General features: G+C 42.1%; 1 protein-coding gene across 1 annotated transcript in view; it reads right to left on the bottom strand.

Annotated features, from left to right (window-relative positions):
* Window positions 1–20,790, bottom strand: part of ADSS1 (adenylosuccinate synthase 1) — an 81,974-nt gene that overhangs the window by 18,658 nt on the left and 42,526 nt on the right. The window contains exons 3-7 of the mRNA XM_036750897.1: window positions 13,693–13,755; window positions 9,531–9,581; window positions 8,595–8,661; window positions 782–889; window positions 443–524 (exon numbers count right to left, since the gene is read on the bottom strand). Coding sequence (XP_036606792.1) covers window positions 443–524; window positions 782–889; window positions 8,595–8,661; window positions 9,531–9,581; window positions 13,693–13,755 — 371 coding nt within the window. The remainder of the gene's footprint in view (window positions 1–442; window positions 525–781; window positions 890–8,594; window positions 8,662–9,530; window positions 9,582–13,692; window positions 13,756–20,790) is intronic.

Here is a 20,790-nt window from a genome sequence, read left to right as displayed (position 1 = left end):
CTGGTTCTGCTCATTTCACTCTTCATTATTTTGTGCAAGTCTTTTCATGTTTTTCTAAGATCACTGAGCTCATCATTTCTTATAGCACAGTATGTGGCTTTGGTTAAGTCACATCTGCTTTCTGGGCCTCAGTTTCCATAGCTTTAAAAGGTTGAGATTGGACTAGATCAAGAGTTCTTAACTTCTTTTTATATGTTATGGACCCCTTTGGCAGTCCAGTGAAGCCTATGGACCCTTTTTCAGAAGGTTATTTTAAGTGAATAAAATAAAATATATAGGATTACAAAGGAAACTAATTATATTGAAATACAGTTATCAAAATATTTTAAAAACAAGTTCACAGGTCCCAGGCTAAGAACCACTGGATTAGGTCTCTACAAGCTCTGAATTCTGCGTCCTGCTTTGTTGTCACCTTTAAACAGCCCAAGCACAGCATCTGTACCTTGAGTTTTTTCAGCTGTCCTTCTGTATCCACTTCCAAAGTAGGAAACATTGACTGGTACTGATAGGCCAGGTTTTTGAACCTGTAAAACAGCAGATGAGTCAGTCTTTTCTCAGGTAGAATTCCAGATGTACCCAGATGTACTCCCCATAGCCTGGCTCTTAGAGGAGCTGACCAGAGGAGGGTAACTGCTAGCTCTAAGTGTATCCATTCTTTCTCTTGTCATCTGGCTTTGGGGTGTGCTTAGGGGCAAACACTATTCTCCACTTTCTGTTTCCCTTAGATGCAAGCAAAAGGTCAAAGTTCATGCCCATAAAAGGTCAAAGTTCACACCCATACCTTGCAGAAAATTCATCAAAGTCTGAAAGGAGGTCACAGATGCGAAGTCCTGTCCTGGCAGCTTTTGAAGAGTATGTTGGTCCAATTCCTTTCTTTGTGGTACCAATACTGAAACAAATTGGGGAGGGTGTCCTAATTAAGATTTGGCAGAGTCCAAAAATATGGCTTAAGTGTTATATACAGCTTGAGTGACTATGGGCTGGAATATGACTCTTCCTCCTACCAAGGAACTCTCTTTCCCAGTGGGTAAGTCCTTGTATCCCTTTCCACTCTCTGGTCCCCAGCTGCCCAACCAATCCTTACCTCCTGGCATGCTATTCAATATAGAGGGCATATTTTAAAATATTATACGTCTTTGAACAAGTCACTTCTGCTATTTGAACCTCAGTTTCTCCATCTATAAAAGAAGGAGGTTAGATCAAATGGTCTCTAAGGGTTCTTTCAGCCATAAGATTCTAGAGTTCTATGAAATATATTTCAGAAAAATCCAGTCAATGGGATGATTGGATAAATCGAAAATCTGTGTCCCAGCTTATTTCAGTATTTGGTGATCTGAAGCCAACTATCCAGTTGGTGATTTATCCAATGTAGCCAATCAATGAGTGAACAAATAAGCCAGGGCATCCAACCTGGCGCTCAGCTGGCCTTACCCTGAGCTTTGAGAGGAGATAGAGAAGAAATGGATCTGGGTCTTGTCCTTGGGGAGCTTACAGGCTTGTTAGGGATGAGGAGAACATTTAAATAGCAATATAAAACAGCATATACTAACTTCCAAATGAGGGGCATAGACCTGTAGGAGCTGAGGGGAGAAGGGGATGTTTGTGGGCTAGGGTGGTCAGAGAGAGCCTTCTGAGTGAGTCAGGACTTGAGTCTGAGCTTGGTGAATGGACCTATGATTGTAGTCCATAGGCATCTAGTCTAACCCCATCATTTTATAGATGAGGAAACCAAGGGTGGAAAATGAAGTGACTCACCCAAAGTCACATAGCTAGTGCGGGGATTTGAAGCTAGGATCCCTGAGTCCTCTTTCTAGAACTTCATAGTAGGAGGATGCTATGTGAGCAAGGTGCCCGTGGTCTGCCTGGAGCAGGGATCCCCAGCACCGTCCTTGCTCTTTAGGCAAGCCCTGGGTTGTCTTGGGGCTACACCAGAATCACCACAGACCAGAGGCTCCTTCCAAAAGAAAATGGCTGGGCTTGGGGAGATGAGCCCTGTCGTGTCCCACCAAGGTGAAAGACCAGGGGGGCTGCGTGAGACAGACCCAGAGAAGAGGGGAAAAAAGACTTGGGGAAGGAGTCAGCGCAAACTCGGTCAGGAAGCAGCCACAGAATAAAGGGGGGCAGGTCATGAAGGAGGGGGATGAGGAGATGAGAAGATGGTCGGGCAGGGCGGCAGGGCGTAAAAGGGGAGGGTACCTGTTGTGAGATTTGAGGTGATTGGTGAAACAGCCAATTATTATCTTTGTAAGGGAAGGTCCTTTTTAAGGGATAGCAACTGGACCTGTGATTTCATTGCTTAGGAGTCTCCCAGTGAGCCTCCCCCACCCATCTCCAGTGAAGGTCTTATCTATATTATGGCCAAAATTTGGGTAGAGTGAGTTAGCTGACACACCAGTAAGTAGCAGAAATGCCTTTGTAGGCCACCAGAGGGCTTTTTGACTGACTAATAGTGAGCTAGGCATTGTAGAATGGCCCAATGAACGGGGGCCAGAGGGCCCAGCTGTCCTAGTGGCGGTATGTATGCTGGGAGTGAGTGACATTCTCCTTCTTTTGGAGGCTGCTAGATTTGGCTGCCCAGGGGAATTGGGATGAGCCTAGCATAGGCCTGGACAACTTCAATTAAGGGTTACATGGGAAGACTAAAGGGGTAGCTAGGTGGCATAGCAGATAGAGCGCTAGACCTGGGGGCAGGAAGACTTGAGTTCAAATTCAGACTCAGACACTTAGTAGCTGTGTGACGCTAGGCAAGTCACTTCACCCTGTTTGTCTCAGTTTCCTCATCTGTAAAATGAACTGGAGAAGGAAATGGCAAACCACTCCTGTATCTTTGCCAAGAAAACCCCAAAAGGGGTCACAAAGAGTCAGACATGACTGAACAACAACAGAAGATTTAAAGGTCAGTCAGCCTGAAACTAGGGAGCTCTTCTGTTTACATACTTGTAATGGTCTTTCTGTGGCCTGTTGTTTCTGAATTTATATATTCTCCATTCCCTTGTGAATGAATCCTGGAAAATACCCTCTTAGGTTCTGAAATATGCAGAGATAAAGGGAAGAAGGAAAATAAACAAGACCAAAAAACTGGAGAGAGTGACAGAGACAAGAAGAAAAGAAAAGGTAACATTTTTTTACTTGACTTGTGTTTTAATTGTTATAAGAAGCTTCTTCCAGAGCTTCTCTGTAATTTACAGTCTTAAAGAATTACCCGGAGGACTAAGGGATTAAGTCTTTTGCCATGGTCCCATAGTCGGTATGTGTCAGAGGTGGGATGTGACCCAACGTCTTCCTGACTCTGAGGCCAGATCCCTAACACACCATATGGCCTCTCATGTGTTTCACAGGATCATAGATTCAGAGCTTCAGGAGACCTGCTTCTCTCACATTAAAAGACAAGGGAGCTGAGGCCAAGATGGTTTAAGTAACTTGCCTAAGATCAGGCAAGTAAATGAGACAGCTGGGATTCAAGTCCAGGTTCTCACATCCCAAACTGAACATTCTTGATCTCTGATCCCAGGGAGCCAAGTAGGCTGAAGAGTCAGGAAGGTCAGAGGATTTGGGGTCCTGAGTGGGTATTCAAAGAGCAGGGAAGTTTAATGGAGAGAAGTGGCCAGGAAGAATGGGAAGAACAGTGGACTTGCTATCAGAGGATCCGAGTTCCAATCCTGATGCTGCTATCCTGTGAACTTGGTCGAATCACTTAACCCAAAGGGGTGTCAATGGTGTCTAAAAGGAGGGGATTGGATGGGATGATGTCTAATGTGCCTTTCAGCTCTAAATCACATGAAACGATCTCCCGTGACTTGGTAAACAGGCCTCTTGTGAGACTAAGGAAGGTGAAAAAGGAGAAAACACTGGGTCGGGGTCAGAAGGCGAGAGTCCCCTGGCCTGGCTCTGAGATATGGAGCTGGAACCTCGAGAAGGCCCAGAGCCACAGCCGTCACAGAGCATCATTCACTTTTCGCTTTGCCATTGCTCTGGGTTCGCCCTTCACTGGCTGGACCAAGGTTGCTTGTGTGGTGGGATGTGAAGGACGTAGGGGAGGACCCCCTCTCTCCCCGACTAAGCTCTCTTGTACCGTCGTCGTTCAGTCATTTCAGTCGTGTCTGACTCTTGGTGACCCCCTTTAGGGTTTTCTTGGCAAAGATACAGGAGTGATGGCCATTTCCTTCTCCAGCTGATTTGACAGATGAGGAAACTGAGGCAAACAGGGTGAAGTGACTTGCCCAGGGCCACACAGCTAGGAAGTGTCTGAGGCCAAATTTGAACTCAGGAAGATGAGTCTTCCCAACTCCAGGCCTGGTACTTTATCCATAGCACCGCTAAGCTGCCTAAAATTCCTCCATTATTTCTTCATTCTTCTCAGTCCAGTCCCTTTTCCCATACAAACTCCCCCTCTCATGGTTCACTTTTTAGTAACTAGGTGGTATAGTGGATAGAGGGCTGGGTCTGAAGCTAGGAAGACCTGAGTGCAAATCCAACCTCAGATACTTTTTTGAGCTGTGTGACCTTGAGCAAGTCACTGAACTTCTGTTTGGCTCAGTTTCCTCAACCATAAAACGGAGGTAATAATAGGACCTACCTTGAAGGGCTGTTGTGAAGGTCAGATGAGATAATATTGATAAAGTGCTTAGCATAGTGCCTGGCACACAGTAGGTGCCTAATAAATGCTTCTTCCCCTCCCTCTTAGAGGATGGGGCACAGTGTTCAGCAGGAACAATATTGATTAGGGGAGTCCTTGCTAGGCCCTGATTGGCCGGTGACCAGAACAGTGACAATTCAGGATCTTGCTCAAAGTTTGTTAATTTTTTTCCGTAGAACAAAAACAAAATGAAACTTAACTATGTAATGATAATGACCAAGCTTGGCCCTGGAGAAGAACTGAGGAAATTTAAACTTTCTCTCTTCTGCAGGAGCGGGGGTCTATGGGAGTAGAATTTTACAAAAGCTGCCGAGCAGCTTTTCTTTTTCTTTTTAAATCTTTGTTCTATGATACGGCTTTCTGAGTATTTTTAGAAATGAAGGGGATATAAAAAAAATGAAAGATAGCCGTAAAAATAAGGTTAAAAGAACCTTTTTGTGATTCCTGATAGAAGCTCTCAGACCCGTCCTGATTAGCGTTTCTCAGACTCATTTGGCTGTGGTTCACTTTGGTGCTTAAAATACATGAATTGACCCATAAATCCTAGGGTGAAGAGACTAAGCCGCTGAAAGACCCCAGGAGATGAGGGGAGGGAATTCTGGGAGCAAAGTAAAGGTGTAACAGCCAGCTCAAAGGATATTTACATAAGACTCTTCTCATTGGTTGAGATTTATCACTCAGTGCTCCATACCTTTGTGAGGGGTGGAGTTATAAGAGAAGAGATTCTGGCTTCAGACTGAGAGAGAGAAATAGATAGACAAAGACACAGAGAGAGACAGAGACAGAGACACAGAAAGAGAGAGAGGGAGGGAAGAGGAGAGAGAGATTGAGACAGACAGACAGGGGCAGCTAGGTGGCGCAGTGAGTAGAGCACCCGCCCTGGAGTCAGGAGGACCTGAGTTCAAATCTGCCCTCAGACACTTGACACACTTACTAGCTGTGTGACCTTGGGCAAGTCACTTAACTCCAATTGCCCTGCCTTCCCCCCTCCAAAAAAAACAACAAAAAAAAGAAAAAAAAAGAGACAGACACAGACACAGAGACGACTGAGACAGAGACTGAGATGGAGAGAGAAGATACTTGATACTGGATTCTCTTCAGCTCCCTGAAGGGAGAGAAAGACTCTGGGAAAAAAAAGCTGTTATGTAGGGGAGCTGGTGACCTCAATCATGTCCTTATCCTCAGCTTACTACACTGGGAATTTTGGCTGCAAGGGAGGTAAGAAAAGATATCTCTAGAGTCTCCTCCCCTACCCTTCTCCAAAAGAAGGAAGCAGATGATCCCACTGTGCCCTCTTTAAAGAGAGGGGGGACTGGGCTAGAATTATATCTGTCTGCTCTCTTAAATATTGTTAGTGCAGGAGAAATAATTTAAAAGTTCAAGCTGTGCTCCTGATTGTCCCTTAATGGCGAAAGAGTGCCCCAAGCTATATATCCAAGGCTTGACTCCTTTCTCTCTAAATGCTACATATAGCAAAGAGCAAACAAACCCATTTATCCCAGTCAATAGCAAAACAGACATCCGTTGAATATATATTAGATAATGCACAGAGTAAATGATGCCTTCCATTGGGAGTAAGATAACTCAGCTCAACCAAGAGACAGGCTCAGATCTCACCCATGGGAAAATTCCCTGCAGGCTCTAGTGTAGCAAGCTAAGAATGGAGACATGATTAAGGTCAACAGCTCCTCTACATATTGACTTCTTCCCAAAAGTCTTTCTCTCTCTGCCTTTAGGGACCTGAAGAGAGTCCAGAATCAGGTGTCTAGTCTCTTGAAGCTGGAAGCTGGAAGATTTTGTCTCTTTCAAGCTCTCACCAGCTCTGCCCCTCATAGAAGCACAGAGCATTGAGTGATAAATCTCCACCAATGAGAAAATCTTCTGAAAATGACCTTTGAGCCAGCCGTTAGAGGAAACGAAGTCTGGTTTTCATGTGGATTATCAGTCATTTTCACACATACACACACACACAATTTGACATTTAGCATTAAGAGGGAAGAAAATTGCCAATAGCAGATTGTTGTGTTGTATTTGTGGTTTGTCCTTCGGTTCTCGAAGAGGGAGATGATGCTGTGACTTGTGCCTGAATTGGATTACAGTGAGGGAAGACTGTGCAAAGTCACCGGCCTCACTTTCTCCTCCAGAGCTCCTGGGGCCAGTGGCCAGATACAGATCAGGAAGACTGGAGATGACCCAGGCTAATAGCAGGATTTCCTGACAGAACATGTTCGAATCATGGGAGAAGAAGGGAAAGGAAGAACGTATAAGCATTTGTATAGTGCCAACTATGTGCCAAGCACTTTATGTGCTAATCACTTTAAAAGAAAAAAAAAACACTAAATATATCTCATTTGATTCTTACAACAGTCCTTCGAGATAGGGGCTGTTATCATCCCCATTTTATAGGTGGGAAACTGAAGGAAACGGAAATAAAGTAATTTGCCTAGGGTCACACAGCTAGCAAGTGTCTGAGGCCAGATTTGAACTCAGGAAGATGAGCCTTCCCGACTCCAGGCCCAGCGCTCGATGCTCTATGGTGCCACCTAGCTGCCCTGGACTATTGTTCTCTTTGCCTTAGCCTCACCTTCCTTGGGTCCATCCTGAACATACTACCGGAGTAATCTTCCTCATGTGCACACGTGCTTACTGCTCTGCCTTCAGTAGCTTCCCATCGTCTACCAGAGTGCATAAACTTCTTAGCTCTACATTCGAGGCCCTCTCCTCCGTTAGTAAATGCTTGATTGGCCGAAGCCCTCCCACTCCCCAGGACCTCTCTTTGTATTTACCTCACTCTCTTTTGTATCTTAGATCTTGGTGTTCTTTCCCCACCCCCCTTTACTATATAAATATTTTGAAAGGCGGCCCTGAGGTGTAGGATAATAATAATGATGACAGTAGTATTTATAGAGCGCTTCAAGGTTTACAAAGTGTTTTAAAAATATAACTTGATTTTATCCTCATGACAGCTCTAGGAAGTAAAAAAACAAAAAGCATTCATTAAGCACCTACTGTTTGCCAAACATTGTTCTAAATGCTTTACAAGTATTATTTCATTTGATTCTTTTTTTTAACTTAAAAAATTTGTTTTTAGGATTTCATTTGATTCTTACAAGACTCTCCAAGATGGGTATTATTTATTATTTCCATTTCACAGACTGAGGCAGGCAGAGGTTAAATGACCTCTCCAAAGTCACACAGATACTAAGCGCCTGAAGTGGAATTTAAACTCAAATTTTGTCCTTCCTCTATCCCCGCACCACCTCTTATCGATCTCTGTGGCCCTCCTAACAAACTACAGGGTTTCTGTACGTAGCGGTTATTTGTTGAGTTTGCTGAGCAAGACATCAGGATTCCAAGGGGCGCTAGAGGGGAAATACTGATGTGGGGAATTAAAGGAAAAAATTCTTCCCAGGAATGAGTGACCTAGAGAACGCAATTAGTGCGGGCCTTACTGTGATTCATACTTCAGATAGAATGGAATTCCTCACAGCACCGAAGACTTTGGGTCGCATCATCCAGCCTTGTGGCCCAGCCGTGTCCGCAGTCAGGATTAGAGATGGACAGTGGGAAGGGACGGAGTCCATGAGACTGTGAGCTCCTTGAGAGCAGGGTCATTTTGTGCCTTTCTTTGTTTCACTAGCACTTAGCCTAATGCTTAGCAAACAGCGGGGGCTTAATAATTGCTTACCACCTGACTGAATGAGTGACTGAAGGGACCTTACAGGTCATTGAATCCCCTCCCCTCCCCCATTTTATAGATGAGGAAACCGGAGCCTAGAGACCTGAAATGACTCTTCCAGAGCCTCACAGCTAGTAAGTTTGAGGTAGGATTCAAACCCAGGTCTTCCTGACTCCAGTCCAGCTTTCTCTCTACTACACCAAGCCTCCTTTCCCCACATGTACCAACTTGCCAGACGGAAGAATCACTAACAGAAGGAAGGCGTTGAGATATAATTACTTTTTCCCCTCTTGAGCCTGCCGTTGCATTTCCTGAAGTCCATCGACTGCTTGGTGAAAATCAAACACTGCCAAGAGAAAAGGGAGGGGTGGGAGAATGGAGGAGAAGGAGAGAAGCGGTTAGAAGTCGGACACCATGCCCAGCAGCATCAGTGTCAGCATTAGGAAAGGAATGATGGAAGACCAGAAATGGGGGGTCTTTTGGTGGAGCAGAAAGAACATTTGGGGGGCGGGGAAGAGCGGGGGGTGGGGTGGGTGCCAGGGACCTCAGTTTTCATTGTGGCTCCCCTACTTTGTGACCTAAAGCAAGTCATTTGACCTTTCTGGGTCTCAGTTTCTTCCCCTGTAAAATGAGGATAACAGTCCTTGCCCGGCTGACCTCTCAGGCCTGTAGGGGGAATTGTATGAAATAGTGCATGGTAAAGAGAGCTGGAAACAATAAAGCACCATGTACATGTGAGGGAGAATGGGCAGGACTGAGCTCTGCCCTACGAAGAAGAGGATGGCACCAAAAGCCATTGCCTTCTGGAGCAGAACAAGCCCAATTAGGGGACAGATAGGTCAGGACCTTTTCCTTTGCTAATAAACTGAGAGTGACAGCTGAGTGTATTCCCTCCTGGAGGAATGTTATGCTATGGGACCAGGAAAGGGACTGCTTACTCTTCTCATTCATTGGACTTTCAAGGCACTGTGATTCAGTGGAAGAAGTGCTGGGCACCACTAGAATGCGCTCTTCCAAATGTTAGCTTACATGACTTTGGGCAAATGAGTTCCCTGAGTCCCAGAGCCTCTTTTTGTAAAGCAGAGATAATACTTGTACGATTTACCCTCTGGGGTAGTGAGGAAAGTACTTTATAAACCCTAAAGCCCAGTAGAAATGGGAAGGGACTATTCCTGTTTGTCTGGTGGGGCTCTCTGGAAAGATGGGGGTACTCACCAATGTGGGCTCTGTCTGAAATGATGAGTCTTTTTTCCCAGTCTTTCAGACCTGCCAAAGACAGAACCCCGCAGCTCAGAGCTTGTGATGCCTTAATTATAGTGAAAGAATAGATGGAAATGGCTTTGGTTTTTGCTCTATCTTCCTGCTCTTTCTAACTCTCTTTGTAGCATGTGTGCCTTTGTGTAGGATGGTCTAAAACATCCCTGATAAATTATTTCCATGCTGGCATATCCTGGAATTCTGTGTGTTCATGATGGCTTCAATGTATCTTGGGGCTCAGGACCTCTTTACACTTTTAAAAATTATTGAAGATCTCAAAGAGCTTTTGTTTATGTGGGGTATTTACATTTACTATATTATCAAGTAAAACAAAATTATAAAATATTTATTCATTTAAAAATAACATATTTTATTATGGTTATAATAGAATACTATTATGCTATAAGAAATGGCAAGCAGGATGATTTCAGAAAAACCTAGACAGGCTTACATGAACTGATGCAAAGTGAAATGAGCAGAACCAGGAGAACATGTGCATAGTAACAGCAATACTGTACAATGATCAACTATGAATGACTCAGCTATTGTCAGCAATACAATGATCCAAGACAATTCTAAAGAATACATGATGAAAAATTCTATCTACCTCCAGAGAAAGAACTGATGGAGTCTGAATGCTATTTTTCACTTTATTATTGTTTTGTGGTTTTTTTGTGTTTGTGTTTTCTTTTACAATATGACTGATATGGAAATATGTTTTGTGTGACTGCACATGTATAAACCATATCAAATTGCTTACCATTTCAGGGAGAAAATTTAGAAATCAAAATTTTTAAAAACGAGTGTTAAAAATTGTTTTTACATGTATTTAGGAAAAATAAAATATTATTTTAAAAATAATAACAATGAACTCAATACAAATTAACACAAATACTATTTTTAATAAGAATAACTATATTTTCCAAAACAAAGAAATTTAGTGAGAAGAGTGGCATTGCTTTACATATTTTTGCAAATCTTTTTAATGTCTGGCTTAATAGAAGACAGCTGGATCTTCATATTTGCTCCTGCATTCAATGTTTTGATATGTTGTTTTGGTTGAAGTATATGAAAAAAGCATAGACTCATACAGATATGTAGTTGGAAAAGGGAGGAGTATTTTAGTAGGCAATTTATGTCTTAGTATTATTAAGAAAATAGTTTTGACTTTACAAATCCCTTGTAAGGGCCTCAGAGACTTCTAGGGATCTGAAGATCACACTTTGAGAACTGCTGGTCTATATTTTCTGTCCCCAGAACTGGACTTAACTTACAGTATGAGGATGTCATGGAATCATATACACATAGAGTAAGAAGCCTGGAAAGATAGAAAAGGGCCAGGTTGTGGAGGGCTTTATATTTGATCCTGGATGTAATAGGGAGTCTTTGGTGCTTATTGAGTAGGGGGGAAGGTGATATGATCAGACTTATATTTTAGGAAAATCACTTTAGCAGCTGAGTGAAGGATGGATTGAAATATGGAGAGACTTGAGGCAGGGAGACCCATTAGAAGGCTATCGCAGTAGTCCAGGTGAAAAGTGATGAAAGCCTGCACCAAGGTGGTGGTAATGTGAATACGGAGAACGGAACCTGCATGAGAGATGTTGTGAAGGGAGAAATTAAAAGATTTGACAACAGAGTAGATACACGGGGTGAGTGAGAATGAAAAGTTGAGGGTGACGCTATGGGTTGTGAACCAAGTTGATTTATTAGATGGTGGTGCCCTTGAGAGTAGTGGTAAATTTGGGAAGAAGGGAGGGTTTGGAGGAAAAGATAAGTTCCATTTTGGATATGTTGAGTTTGTGATGACCATGAAGCATCCAGTTTGAGATATCCAAAAAATAGTTGGTGATATGGGGCTGAAGCTCAGGAGAGAGACTAAGACTGGATATATAGGGCTCTATAGAGATGATAAATGAATTCACATGGGCTAATGAAATCACTAGGTGAGATAGTATAAAGGCAGAAAAGAAGAGAGCGGAAAGAAGCCCCCAAGGCTTTTAGGGAATACTCACCTTTAGTGGCTATGACATAGATTCAGATAGGTGGGAGGAAAATCAAAAAAGAACAATCTAATGAAAACAGGGTTGGGGTGTGACAAGGTGTGATCAGTGATAGGCAAGGGATTAAAGGAAAATATAGAGTTGAATTGGTTCACCAAAGGGTTGAGATGGGGAAGGAAGGAAAGCATTGCCAGTGAAGGAGTGATAGACTAGGAAAAAGCCTGAGGGATGGAGGGATTGGGGATCATGGTAAGGATAAAGAACAGGATTAGAGGTCATAAGTCATAGAAAAAAATGGAATGATAAATTATTATAATCAGATAAAGGAATTTCAGAGAACATTTGTGGGTAATGGTCAGATCAGGACTATGACCATCTCTCTGTGTAGATGTATTGTTAATGTATTGTTAATAAAATTTGAAGATCTTCCTAACCATTAATAGGCCCATGTGATCTGTCTGAGTTACATGAGTCTGTGGTGGGAGGAGCTTGCTGAATGGGTGGAGCAAGAAGGGTGGAGCAGAACTGAGAGGAAGTGAGACAGAGCAGTCAGAGCTGGAAGAGAGAGACACACAGAGCAGCAGCTAGCATGAGTGAGAGCCAGGGAGTGAATTTGCTTGAACGTGTTCATTTATAGGAAGGCCCTAACAGAGGGAAGGCTTGGGGGTGTTGGTGCCCCCCCCCACATTGATAATATGTATAGATTTCTTTGTTGCTATCATGGATCTGGCTTTCTGCTGTGTGTCTGAATAAATGTTTTGGTTTTGCCCTCAATAAAGAGAGTCTGTTCTATTTTGCGATTCAGAACTATGCTGGCACAATCATAGCAGCTGTAGCTGCTGTGGGTGTTGCATTGGTGCTACAGTAGATGAGATGGAGGAGAGGTGTAGGTAATGAGAAATGAGTGAACTGAGCAGTGGGGAAGCTGGAGGGTTTGAGGGAATATCAGTCTGTATGTTAAAGTCTTCTACTATGAAGGAAGGAATTGAGGGAGGAGAAAAAGACTAGGATCCAGACATTGAACTCATTGAAGAAGAAGGAGAATGACTGTGGATTGAAGGATTATGTTGCTTCTCCTTTTACCTTCTGGACCCAAGCACAACAAATACAATTTCTCTTCCACATCATAGATATTTCAGATACTTGAAGACAATGATCATATCCTGACTTCCCCTTAGCCTCCCCTCATCACCAAGTCTTTTGTAGGCTTCATCTGATCCTCCTGTGAATTGACTTCCAGTCTTCTCCTCATTCCTGGTTGCCCTTCTTTGAATGCTCTTCAGTGACCCTAAAATGTGGTACCCTAAACTGAACCCAGGACCTCATGTCTGAGCAGGGCAAAGGACAGTGAGACCGTCAACTCCCTTACTCAAACACAGTGCTTTTGGCAAGGTCAATTCAGATCCCTTTAGCTTCTTGTGGCTGCCATTTCACTTTTGTGTTATATTTAAGCTTTGCAAAAAAGCTTTTGAGAATAAAAAGCCCTGTGTCTTTTTTTGAGAACTATTGTCTAAAGATATCTCCTACAATTACTTGTATAATTAGTTTTTTAAAAATCCAAGCGGAAGACATTACATTGATATCTCTATTAAATTTCTCCTTGTATAGATCTGGTCCATTGTTCTAGCCTGTCAAGATCTTCCTGGGTAGTGACTCTGCCAGCGACTCTGTGGTCATATGTCTTCACTTGGTTTTTAAATCAAAATACTCTCAACTTATCTCATAGATTTGGTATATAAGTAAAAGATAAAGAGGGTAGTTGGTAAAATCAGATAATTATAGATTGTGGAGACATTCAGTCCCTAGTTTCTTACTGATTTGAACCATATAAGTTTTGTACTTGGGTCTTATTCTACGAGACTAAATCAGATAATCTGTGTGATCAGCTGGGTAACTAACCCAAGTGGAAACATCCCTGTACTTTTGCCAGAATTAACCAGGTGACTGCTGCTGTTGAAGTGATCTTGCCAAAATTCTCAGGGATTTGAAAAGAGCTAACTTAGAAAGGAAAAAGGCTGAAAAGCACTGTGCATGAAATGTTTTCTGGGACCCAATTCAGTGGGAAGAATGTGGGGGTGGTTTTCAGAGTAAAGGAAGCAAAAACACATGAGACTTACCTTTCTTCTCATTTTTTTCTGCTTCTTCAAATAGGCCAGGTAAGTGGATGACCACGCCATTGCCTGAGAGACACACACGGGAGAGAGGTTTATCGCTTAAACATGGGAGCTAAGAAAATACACAGTTTGAAGTGGTTTATTTTTTTAAGGAAAATTGGAGCTAAAAATGCAGGCACTGACACATCTGTCTGTGTCTGTGTCTGTCTCTCTCTGTCTCTCTTTGTCTCTCTCTGTGTCTCTGTCTCTCTCTCTCTGTCTCTCCACATTATCTGAATCTTTCTTTGCCCCATCACAGTCTGTCTCTCTCTGGCTCTGTCTCTCCACGCTATCCGAGTCTTTCTTTGCCCCATCACAGTCTGCCTCTCTGTCTCTGTCTCTCTGTTTCTCTTTTTCTCTATGTTTCCGTCTCTCTGTCTCTCCACATTTTCTTGGAGCACATTATCTGAATCTTTCTTTCCCCATCACAGTCTGTCTCTGTCTCTGTCTCTCTTTTTCTCTATGTCTCTGTCTCTCCACATTTTCTTGGAGCAAATTATCTGAGTCTTTCTTTGCCCCATTGTCTCTCTGTCTCTGTCTCTCTGTGTCTCTCCACATTATCCGAGTCTTTCTTTGCCCCATCACAGTCTGTCTCTCTGTCTCTGTCTCTCTCTGTCTCTGTCTCTGTCTGTCTCTGTCTCTCCACATTATCGCAGTCCGTCCTGCACCACACCTTTCTGTTTACATGTCATCTCCCCACATCGCATTGTAATGACCATTCACAATCTCCACATTCGCCCGCCCCCGGAGACAGACAATATAAATAATAATAACAGTCAGGGTCAAGGTTCTCGGGGCGGTCACAATCATTGTCCTGTTTGATCCTCACCTGGGAGGCAGGTGCTAATGTTGTATTCATTTTACAGATGGGGAAATTGAGGCAAACAAGGGTTAGGTGACTTCCCCAGGGTCACACAGCCAATAAGTGTCTGAGGTCAGATTTGAACTCAAGTCTTCCTAATTCCAAGCCCAGCACTCTTATCTACTCTCCTATCCCCCATTTTACACATGAGGACGCTGAAGATAAACACAGGACAGTAAGTTTTGGAGGCAGTATTTGAACCTTGGACTCCTGACTCAAGATCCAAGGCCCATTCCACTGCACCACACTGCCCCCTTACGCCCAAAGACTGGTGGTGTTTGCCACCTTTGTTTCCCCAGGGTCCAGCACAGGCTCTTTGCCTGGTAGGCCTTTAATTAACGTTCATGCTTCCGTACTTGAAGAATCTGTGATTTCTGCTGGCATGGTTACGTTTGGCAGTGACACCCATGGCCACCTCCATGCCTTTGCAGATGGTCTTTGTGAGGAGCTGTGTGACTTGCCAGCCTAGGTCCGTTACTTGAAGATTCACTGTCCTGACCTTAGAATCTTCTAGCATTTGCTCTCTATCAATCAATCAAAAAATATTTATGAAGCACCTACTCTGTGCCAAGCCCTAGCCTAGGGAATACAGAGACAAAAGTGAAGCAGGGGCTTAGATTCCATGGTGGAAAACTCCCTCTCTCTACAAATAAGTCTATTTTGAACAAATACAAAATAATGGAGGTATTTTAGAGAGAGAGAAGGAGCTAGTAATATGAGGAGTCTGGAAAAGCTTGGTGTGGAAGATGGTGCTTGTATCGTTGTTTGTCCTTCATTCTCAAAGAGGACCATGACATCAACAAGGATGCCGTGACTTGCAAGTGAATTGGATTTAAGTGAGGCAGGGCTGTGCAAAATCACCGGCCTCACTTTCTCCTCCAGAGCCATCTGGGTCCAGTGGCCAGACACAGATCAGGACAATGGGAGACAGCCCCTGGCGCTTGTGTGGAGTGTTGAAAGAAGAAAAGGACTCCTGGCGTAGGAGCTGGCCAGTACCAGGACATAGAGACTGGAGATGGAGGGTGTGTGTAAGGAACTGCAAGGAGGGAAGTTAGGAAAGACTGTAGAGTGTGGGAAGGAGACTAAAGTATTTCTCCTGGTCATGACTCTGCATTGGCTACAATGGACCAATCAGAGCCCAAGGGTTCAAATAAATAATTCTTTTACTTAAAACATATTGTGATGCCCCCAGGTAGAAGCAGTTTCTGAGATGGTAAAAAATAGTTCTGGAATATTAAGAACTAGAGAAAATCTCCCTATAAAAAGGCAAAGGACTTCTCCCGAGCTCCCCACCAAAGTCCTAAAAATGGCTTTTTAACCTTTCTTGCTTTAGTGCCCACGGCAGGGTCCCAGATCAATCCACTTGGGGTCGAAGTCAACCCAGACTTTCACAAGTCCTTACCTCAGCTCCCTTGATCACAGCAGTCTGGCTGGTGGGGCGAGTGTGGGGGTCCTCACCAGTTCTACTGGTACCTTGACCTAACAAGTTTGGAAAGGTAGGTTGGGGTCGGATTGTAAAGGGCTTTAAAGACAAGACGAAAGAGTTTATATTTTATCATAGAGGCTATAGAAGCCACTGGAGTTTACTGAACTAGGCAGGTAACCTGATAAGAAATATGTTTAATAGGATAGCTACTTTAACAGTTATGTGGAAGACAGATTATAGTCAAGGGAGACTTAAGGCAAGGGAACCAATTAAGAGACCATTCTATTAGTACAGGTGGTAAGCGATGAAGGCTTGAACTAGGGTGAGGGATGTGTGAGTGGAGAGATAGGTTCAGATGCCACGGAAGAGGTAGAAGTGGCAAGAATTGGTAACTTGGCAATGTATGGGATGAGGGAGAGTGAGATGTAGAAGTTAATGTTGAGTTCACAAACCTAGGAGACTGGAAAGATAGTGGTTCTTGACAGAAGTAGAGAAGTTCTGAAGAGGGGTGGGTTTAGGGGGAAGAGATAAATTTTGTTTTGAACATAATCGTGTTTGAAATGACTCCAGGACAATTGGAGATGACAGTTGGATGTTGGAAATGTCCAACAGGCACTTGTTGAGATAGGATTTGAGCTTAAGACCAAAACTGGGGCTGGATGTATAATTTTGGGAGTTGAATACTTAGAGATGGTAATTAAGCCCATGTAAACTGATGAGGTCATGGTTTAGAGCCGGAAGGGACCTTAGAGGTAACCTAGTCCAACACCCTCATTTTATCTCATTTCTTTTGCTTTCATTTATTTTCCCCTGTGTCAATTCATAGTATTCTTCTCATATTCGAGGCTCAGAAGACAATAATATTCCATTATGTTCCTATACCAGTGTTTTTTCAGCTGTTCCTCAGTTGATGGACACCCTTTTTATTGTCAATTCTTTGCTATTACAAAGAATGCTGCTGTGAGTAATTTAGTACAGGTTGGAACTTTGTTTTGATTTTTGAGCTCCTTTTAGTGGGAGTGGAGCTCTTGCCTGGTAGTGGGATTGCTGGGTCAAAGGTTATGAACAATTTAATCACTTTTCTTGTATAATTCCATTCATAGCTCCACCAACAGTGTATTGGTGTGCCTATATTCCCACCTTTGCCAATTTTCATAGAGTAAGGTGAAACCTCAGAATTCTTTTAATTTGTTCCTTTAATTTGTACTTATCTTACAGTACTGTGAGTGATTTGATTAAACTTTCAAATTGTCATTTAGTTTGCTGTTCTTTTTTGGAAAACTGTTCATTTCTTTGACCACTTATCTACTGGGGAATGGATCTTGGTGTTACATATTTGTGTCAATTCACCATATATCTTGAATATCAGGCTTTTTCTTGGTGATATTTAATGCAAATATTTTCCTAGTTGGCAGATTCTCTTTTTAATTAATTTTTTTTCTTATCAATGAAATTCAATCTTTTCTTCCTCCCACTTCCTCTTTCCTCATTGAGAAAGAAAGAAAAAAAAACCCTGTCAAATATGTGCAGTTAAGCAAAACAAATTTCCACCTTAGCCATATCCAAAAAAATATTTCTCAGGATCTCACTTCTCTATCAGGTGGTTAAGTAGCATGTTTCCTTATGAGTCATCTGGAATCCTGGTTGGTCATTGCTCTGATCAGAGTTCTTAAATCTTTCAAAATTGTTTGTCCTTAAAATATTGTTATTATATAAATGGTTTTATTGGTTCTGCTCACTTCACTCCATACGAATTCATAAAGTCTTCCCAGGTTTCTCTGAAACCATCCCCTTTATCAGTTCTTAAAGGTGCAAAAATATTCCATTACATTCATATACTTGGTTTGTTTAGCTATCTCCCAATTGATATATAGCCCCTCAATTTCCAATTCTTTGCCGCCTCAAAAAAAGCTGCAGTGAATTTAAAAAAAAATATTTAGGTCCTTTTTTTCTTTCTTTGGTCTCTTGAGGGTAAAGGCCCAGTAGTAAGTAATATGGCTGGGTCAAAGCATACAAGTAGTTTAATAGCTTTTGGGACATAGTTCCAAATTGCTTTCATAGTTCTACCAACAAGTGTAGTACCTGTTTCCCCACAGTGCTTCAAGCATTTGTCATTTCCCCTTTTTTTTGTGAACTTTGCCAATCTGAGTGGTGTGAGATGGAATCTTAGAGTTGTTTTAATATTCATTTCTCTAATTATTAGTTATCGAAAAAGTTTTTTTCATATGGGTATTGATTGGATTTCTTTCTCTGAAAACTACCTAGTCATCTCCTTTGACTATTTATCAACTAGGGAATGGCTCTTATTCTCATAAATTTGATTCAGTTCCCTATATATCTTAGAAATGAGACCCTCATCATAGAAACTTTCTTCAAAAGTTTTTTTTTCCACTTATTTGCTTCTCTTTTAAGCTCAGCTTCATTGGTTTTGTTTGTGCAAAAACTTTTAAATTTTATGTAATCAAAATTTCCATTTTACTTTCTATGATTTTCTTTCTGGTTTCTTCATGAACTCTTCCTATAACCATGGATATGACTTCTTCCTAGTTCCTCTAATTTGTTTATGATGTCACCCTTTATGTCTGAATCATGTACACATTTGGAACTTATTGTGGTTTATGGTGTGAGTTTTTGGTCTAGGCCTAGTTTTTACCAGAAAAACCTAGTTATTCCAGTTTTCTCAAAAGTTTTTGTCGGATAGTAATTTCTTACCCCAACAGTAGGGTCTTGGGGTTTATTAAACACTAGACTACTATGCTATTTGCCTTTGTATATTTTGTACATAATCTGTTCCATTGGTCAGCCTTTCTATTTCTTACCCAGTTCCAAATGTTTTGATGATCACTGCTTTGTAGCATAACTTGGGATCTGGTAACTGCTAGGTCCTCTTCCTCTCTATTTTTTTTTATTATTTCCCTTCAGATTCTTGAAATTGTGTTCTTCCAGAAGAATTTTATTTTATTTTTCTAACTTTACAAAGTAATCCTATTATAGTTTCACTGGTATGGTACTAGAAAGTAAGTTAATTTAGGTCTGTAGTATTGACAGATTCTCTTCTAACTTTCTTTATTCATGTGCAAATTTTTGAATTTTATATAATCAGAATTAAGTGTTATCTTTTATGATCCTTAGCCCTTGTGTATTTAAGAATGTAACCTAAGGAAATCTTGAGATGCCCACATCTCCCCTTACTTGACCTTGTCTCTCAGTGTGTATATGTGTGTGTGTGGGGGGGGGTGGGGGAAGGGCAGGGAGATGTGAATCTTACTATTCACCTGCTTTGTTATAAAATTAACAATTAAATTCTACAAAAGTTGGATACTATGCACTAAGGATATGGAGCAGCTCACAGAGACCCTGCTGGGATTACTCCTGATTTCTGCTCCTCTTTAGCTATAGAAGGAAATATTTACCTTTCTGCACAGAAGCTTCCAGAGCCCTCTTCCCAACTGAGACAACTTCTGTTGTTCCTGAGAAAAGGTGGCTTGAGATTTCAGGAAAAGCCTGGAAAGGCTTAAGTGAACTGATGCAAAGTGAAGTGAGCAGAACCAGGAGAACACTGTACACAGTAACAGCAACATTGTGCGATTATCAGCTATGACAGACTTAGCTCTTCTAAGCAACACAAATGATCCAAGACAATTTCAAAGGACTCACGATGGAAAATGCTGACCACTTTTAGAGAAAGAGATAATGGAGTCCAAATGCAGATCAAAGCATACTATTTTCACTTTATTAATTTTTTTAGTGGTTTTTTCCTTTTGACCTGCTTCTTCTTCCACAACATGACTAATATGGAATGTGTTTTACATAATTGCACATCCATAATCTATGTTAAATTACTTAGGGAGGAAGATAATGTGGAACTCAATATTTTAAAAAATGAATGTTAAAAATTATCTTTACATGTAATTGGAAAAAAATACTTTGAAAAAAGAAGAGGTGGTATGGTGTAGTACACGGGACCGGGAGTCAGAAGACCTGAGTTCTGCTATCAGTTCCCTGAGCAAGCTCAAGCAACTCATTCTTTTTCTCGTGGCTTCTTTTTTCTCCTCTGTCAAATGGGTGGTGGTGGTGATGGTGGAGCTCGAAAAGCTCTTAAGTCCTTTCTAGCGCTAATATTCTGTATTCTGCCAGGATTTTACAAGTCTTGGACTCAGAACCTCATTGGTCAGGTCAGGCCTGCAGCTACTGAGGCACCAAGCTGGGAATTTTCCAAGGGAACTGATGACACTGGGAAGGGGGTCTACATTTTCTCCTCTAGGATGGTGATGGGGCTAAGGCTGAGCGATGGTGATGAGGAACTGGACAGAGTGCTGAGCCAGGAGTCAGAAAGACCTAGGTTCAAAACCTACCTCTGACTCTTATTAGCTGTGAGACCCTGGGCAAGTCACTCCATCTGCCTCAGTTTCCTCAACTGTAAAATGGGGATACCAATAGCACCTACCTCCCAGAGGTGTTTTGAGGATCAGAAAAGATATTTTGTTAAGTTATCACAATGCTTGTCATGGAGTAGGTTATTAATAGATAAGGAACAAATAACAGTGGGAAGCTCTTTCCTTGAAGAGAAGTTGTTGTGGAAGTTGTGATTAGAAAGAGAACAGGAAAATAGACCTGTTGTGGTTGAAGCAGAGTTCATAGGTTAACCAAATTCGAATAGAGAGAAAAATGCAACTGGTCAAAAGCCTAGCAAGTCATGGAGAACAGACACTGCAAAGAGGGACTGTAGGTTCCCTGGTGACAGCTAGGTGGCACAATGGATAGAATGCTGAGT

The sequence above is a fragment of the Trichosurus vulpecula genome, chromosome 3, assembly GCF_011100635.1.
Source record: "Trichosurus vulpecula isolate mTriVul1 chromosome 3, mTriVul1.pri, whole genome shotgun sequence".
NCBI classification, from domain to species: domain Eukaryota; kingdom Metazoa; phylum Chordata; class Mammalia; order Diprotodontia; family Phalangeridae; genus Trichosurus; species Trichosurus vulpecula.
This window is presented reverse-complemented; position numbering and strand designations above follow the sequence as displayed.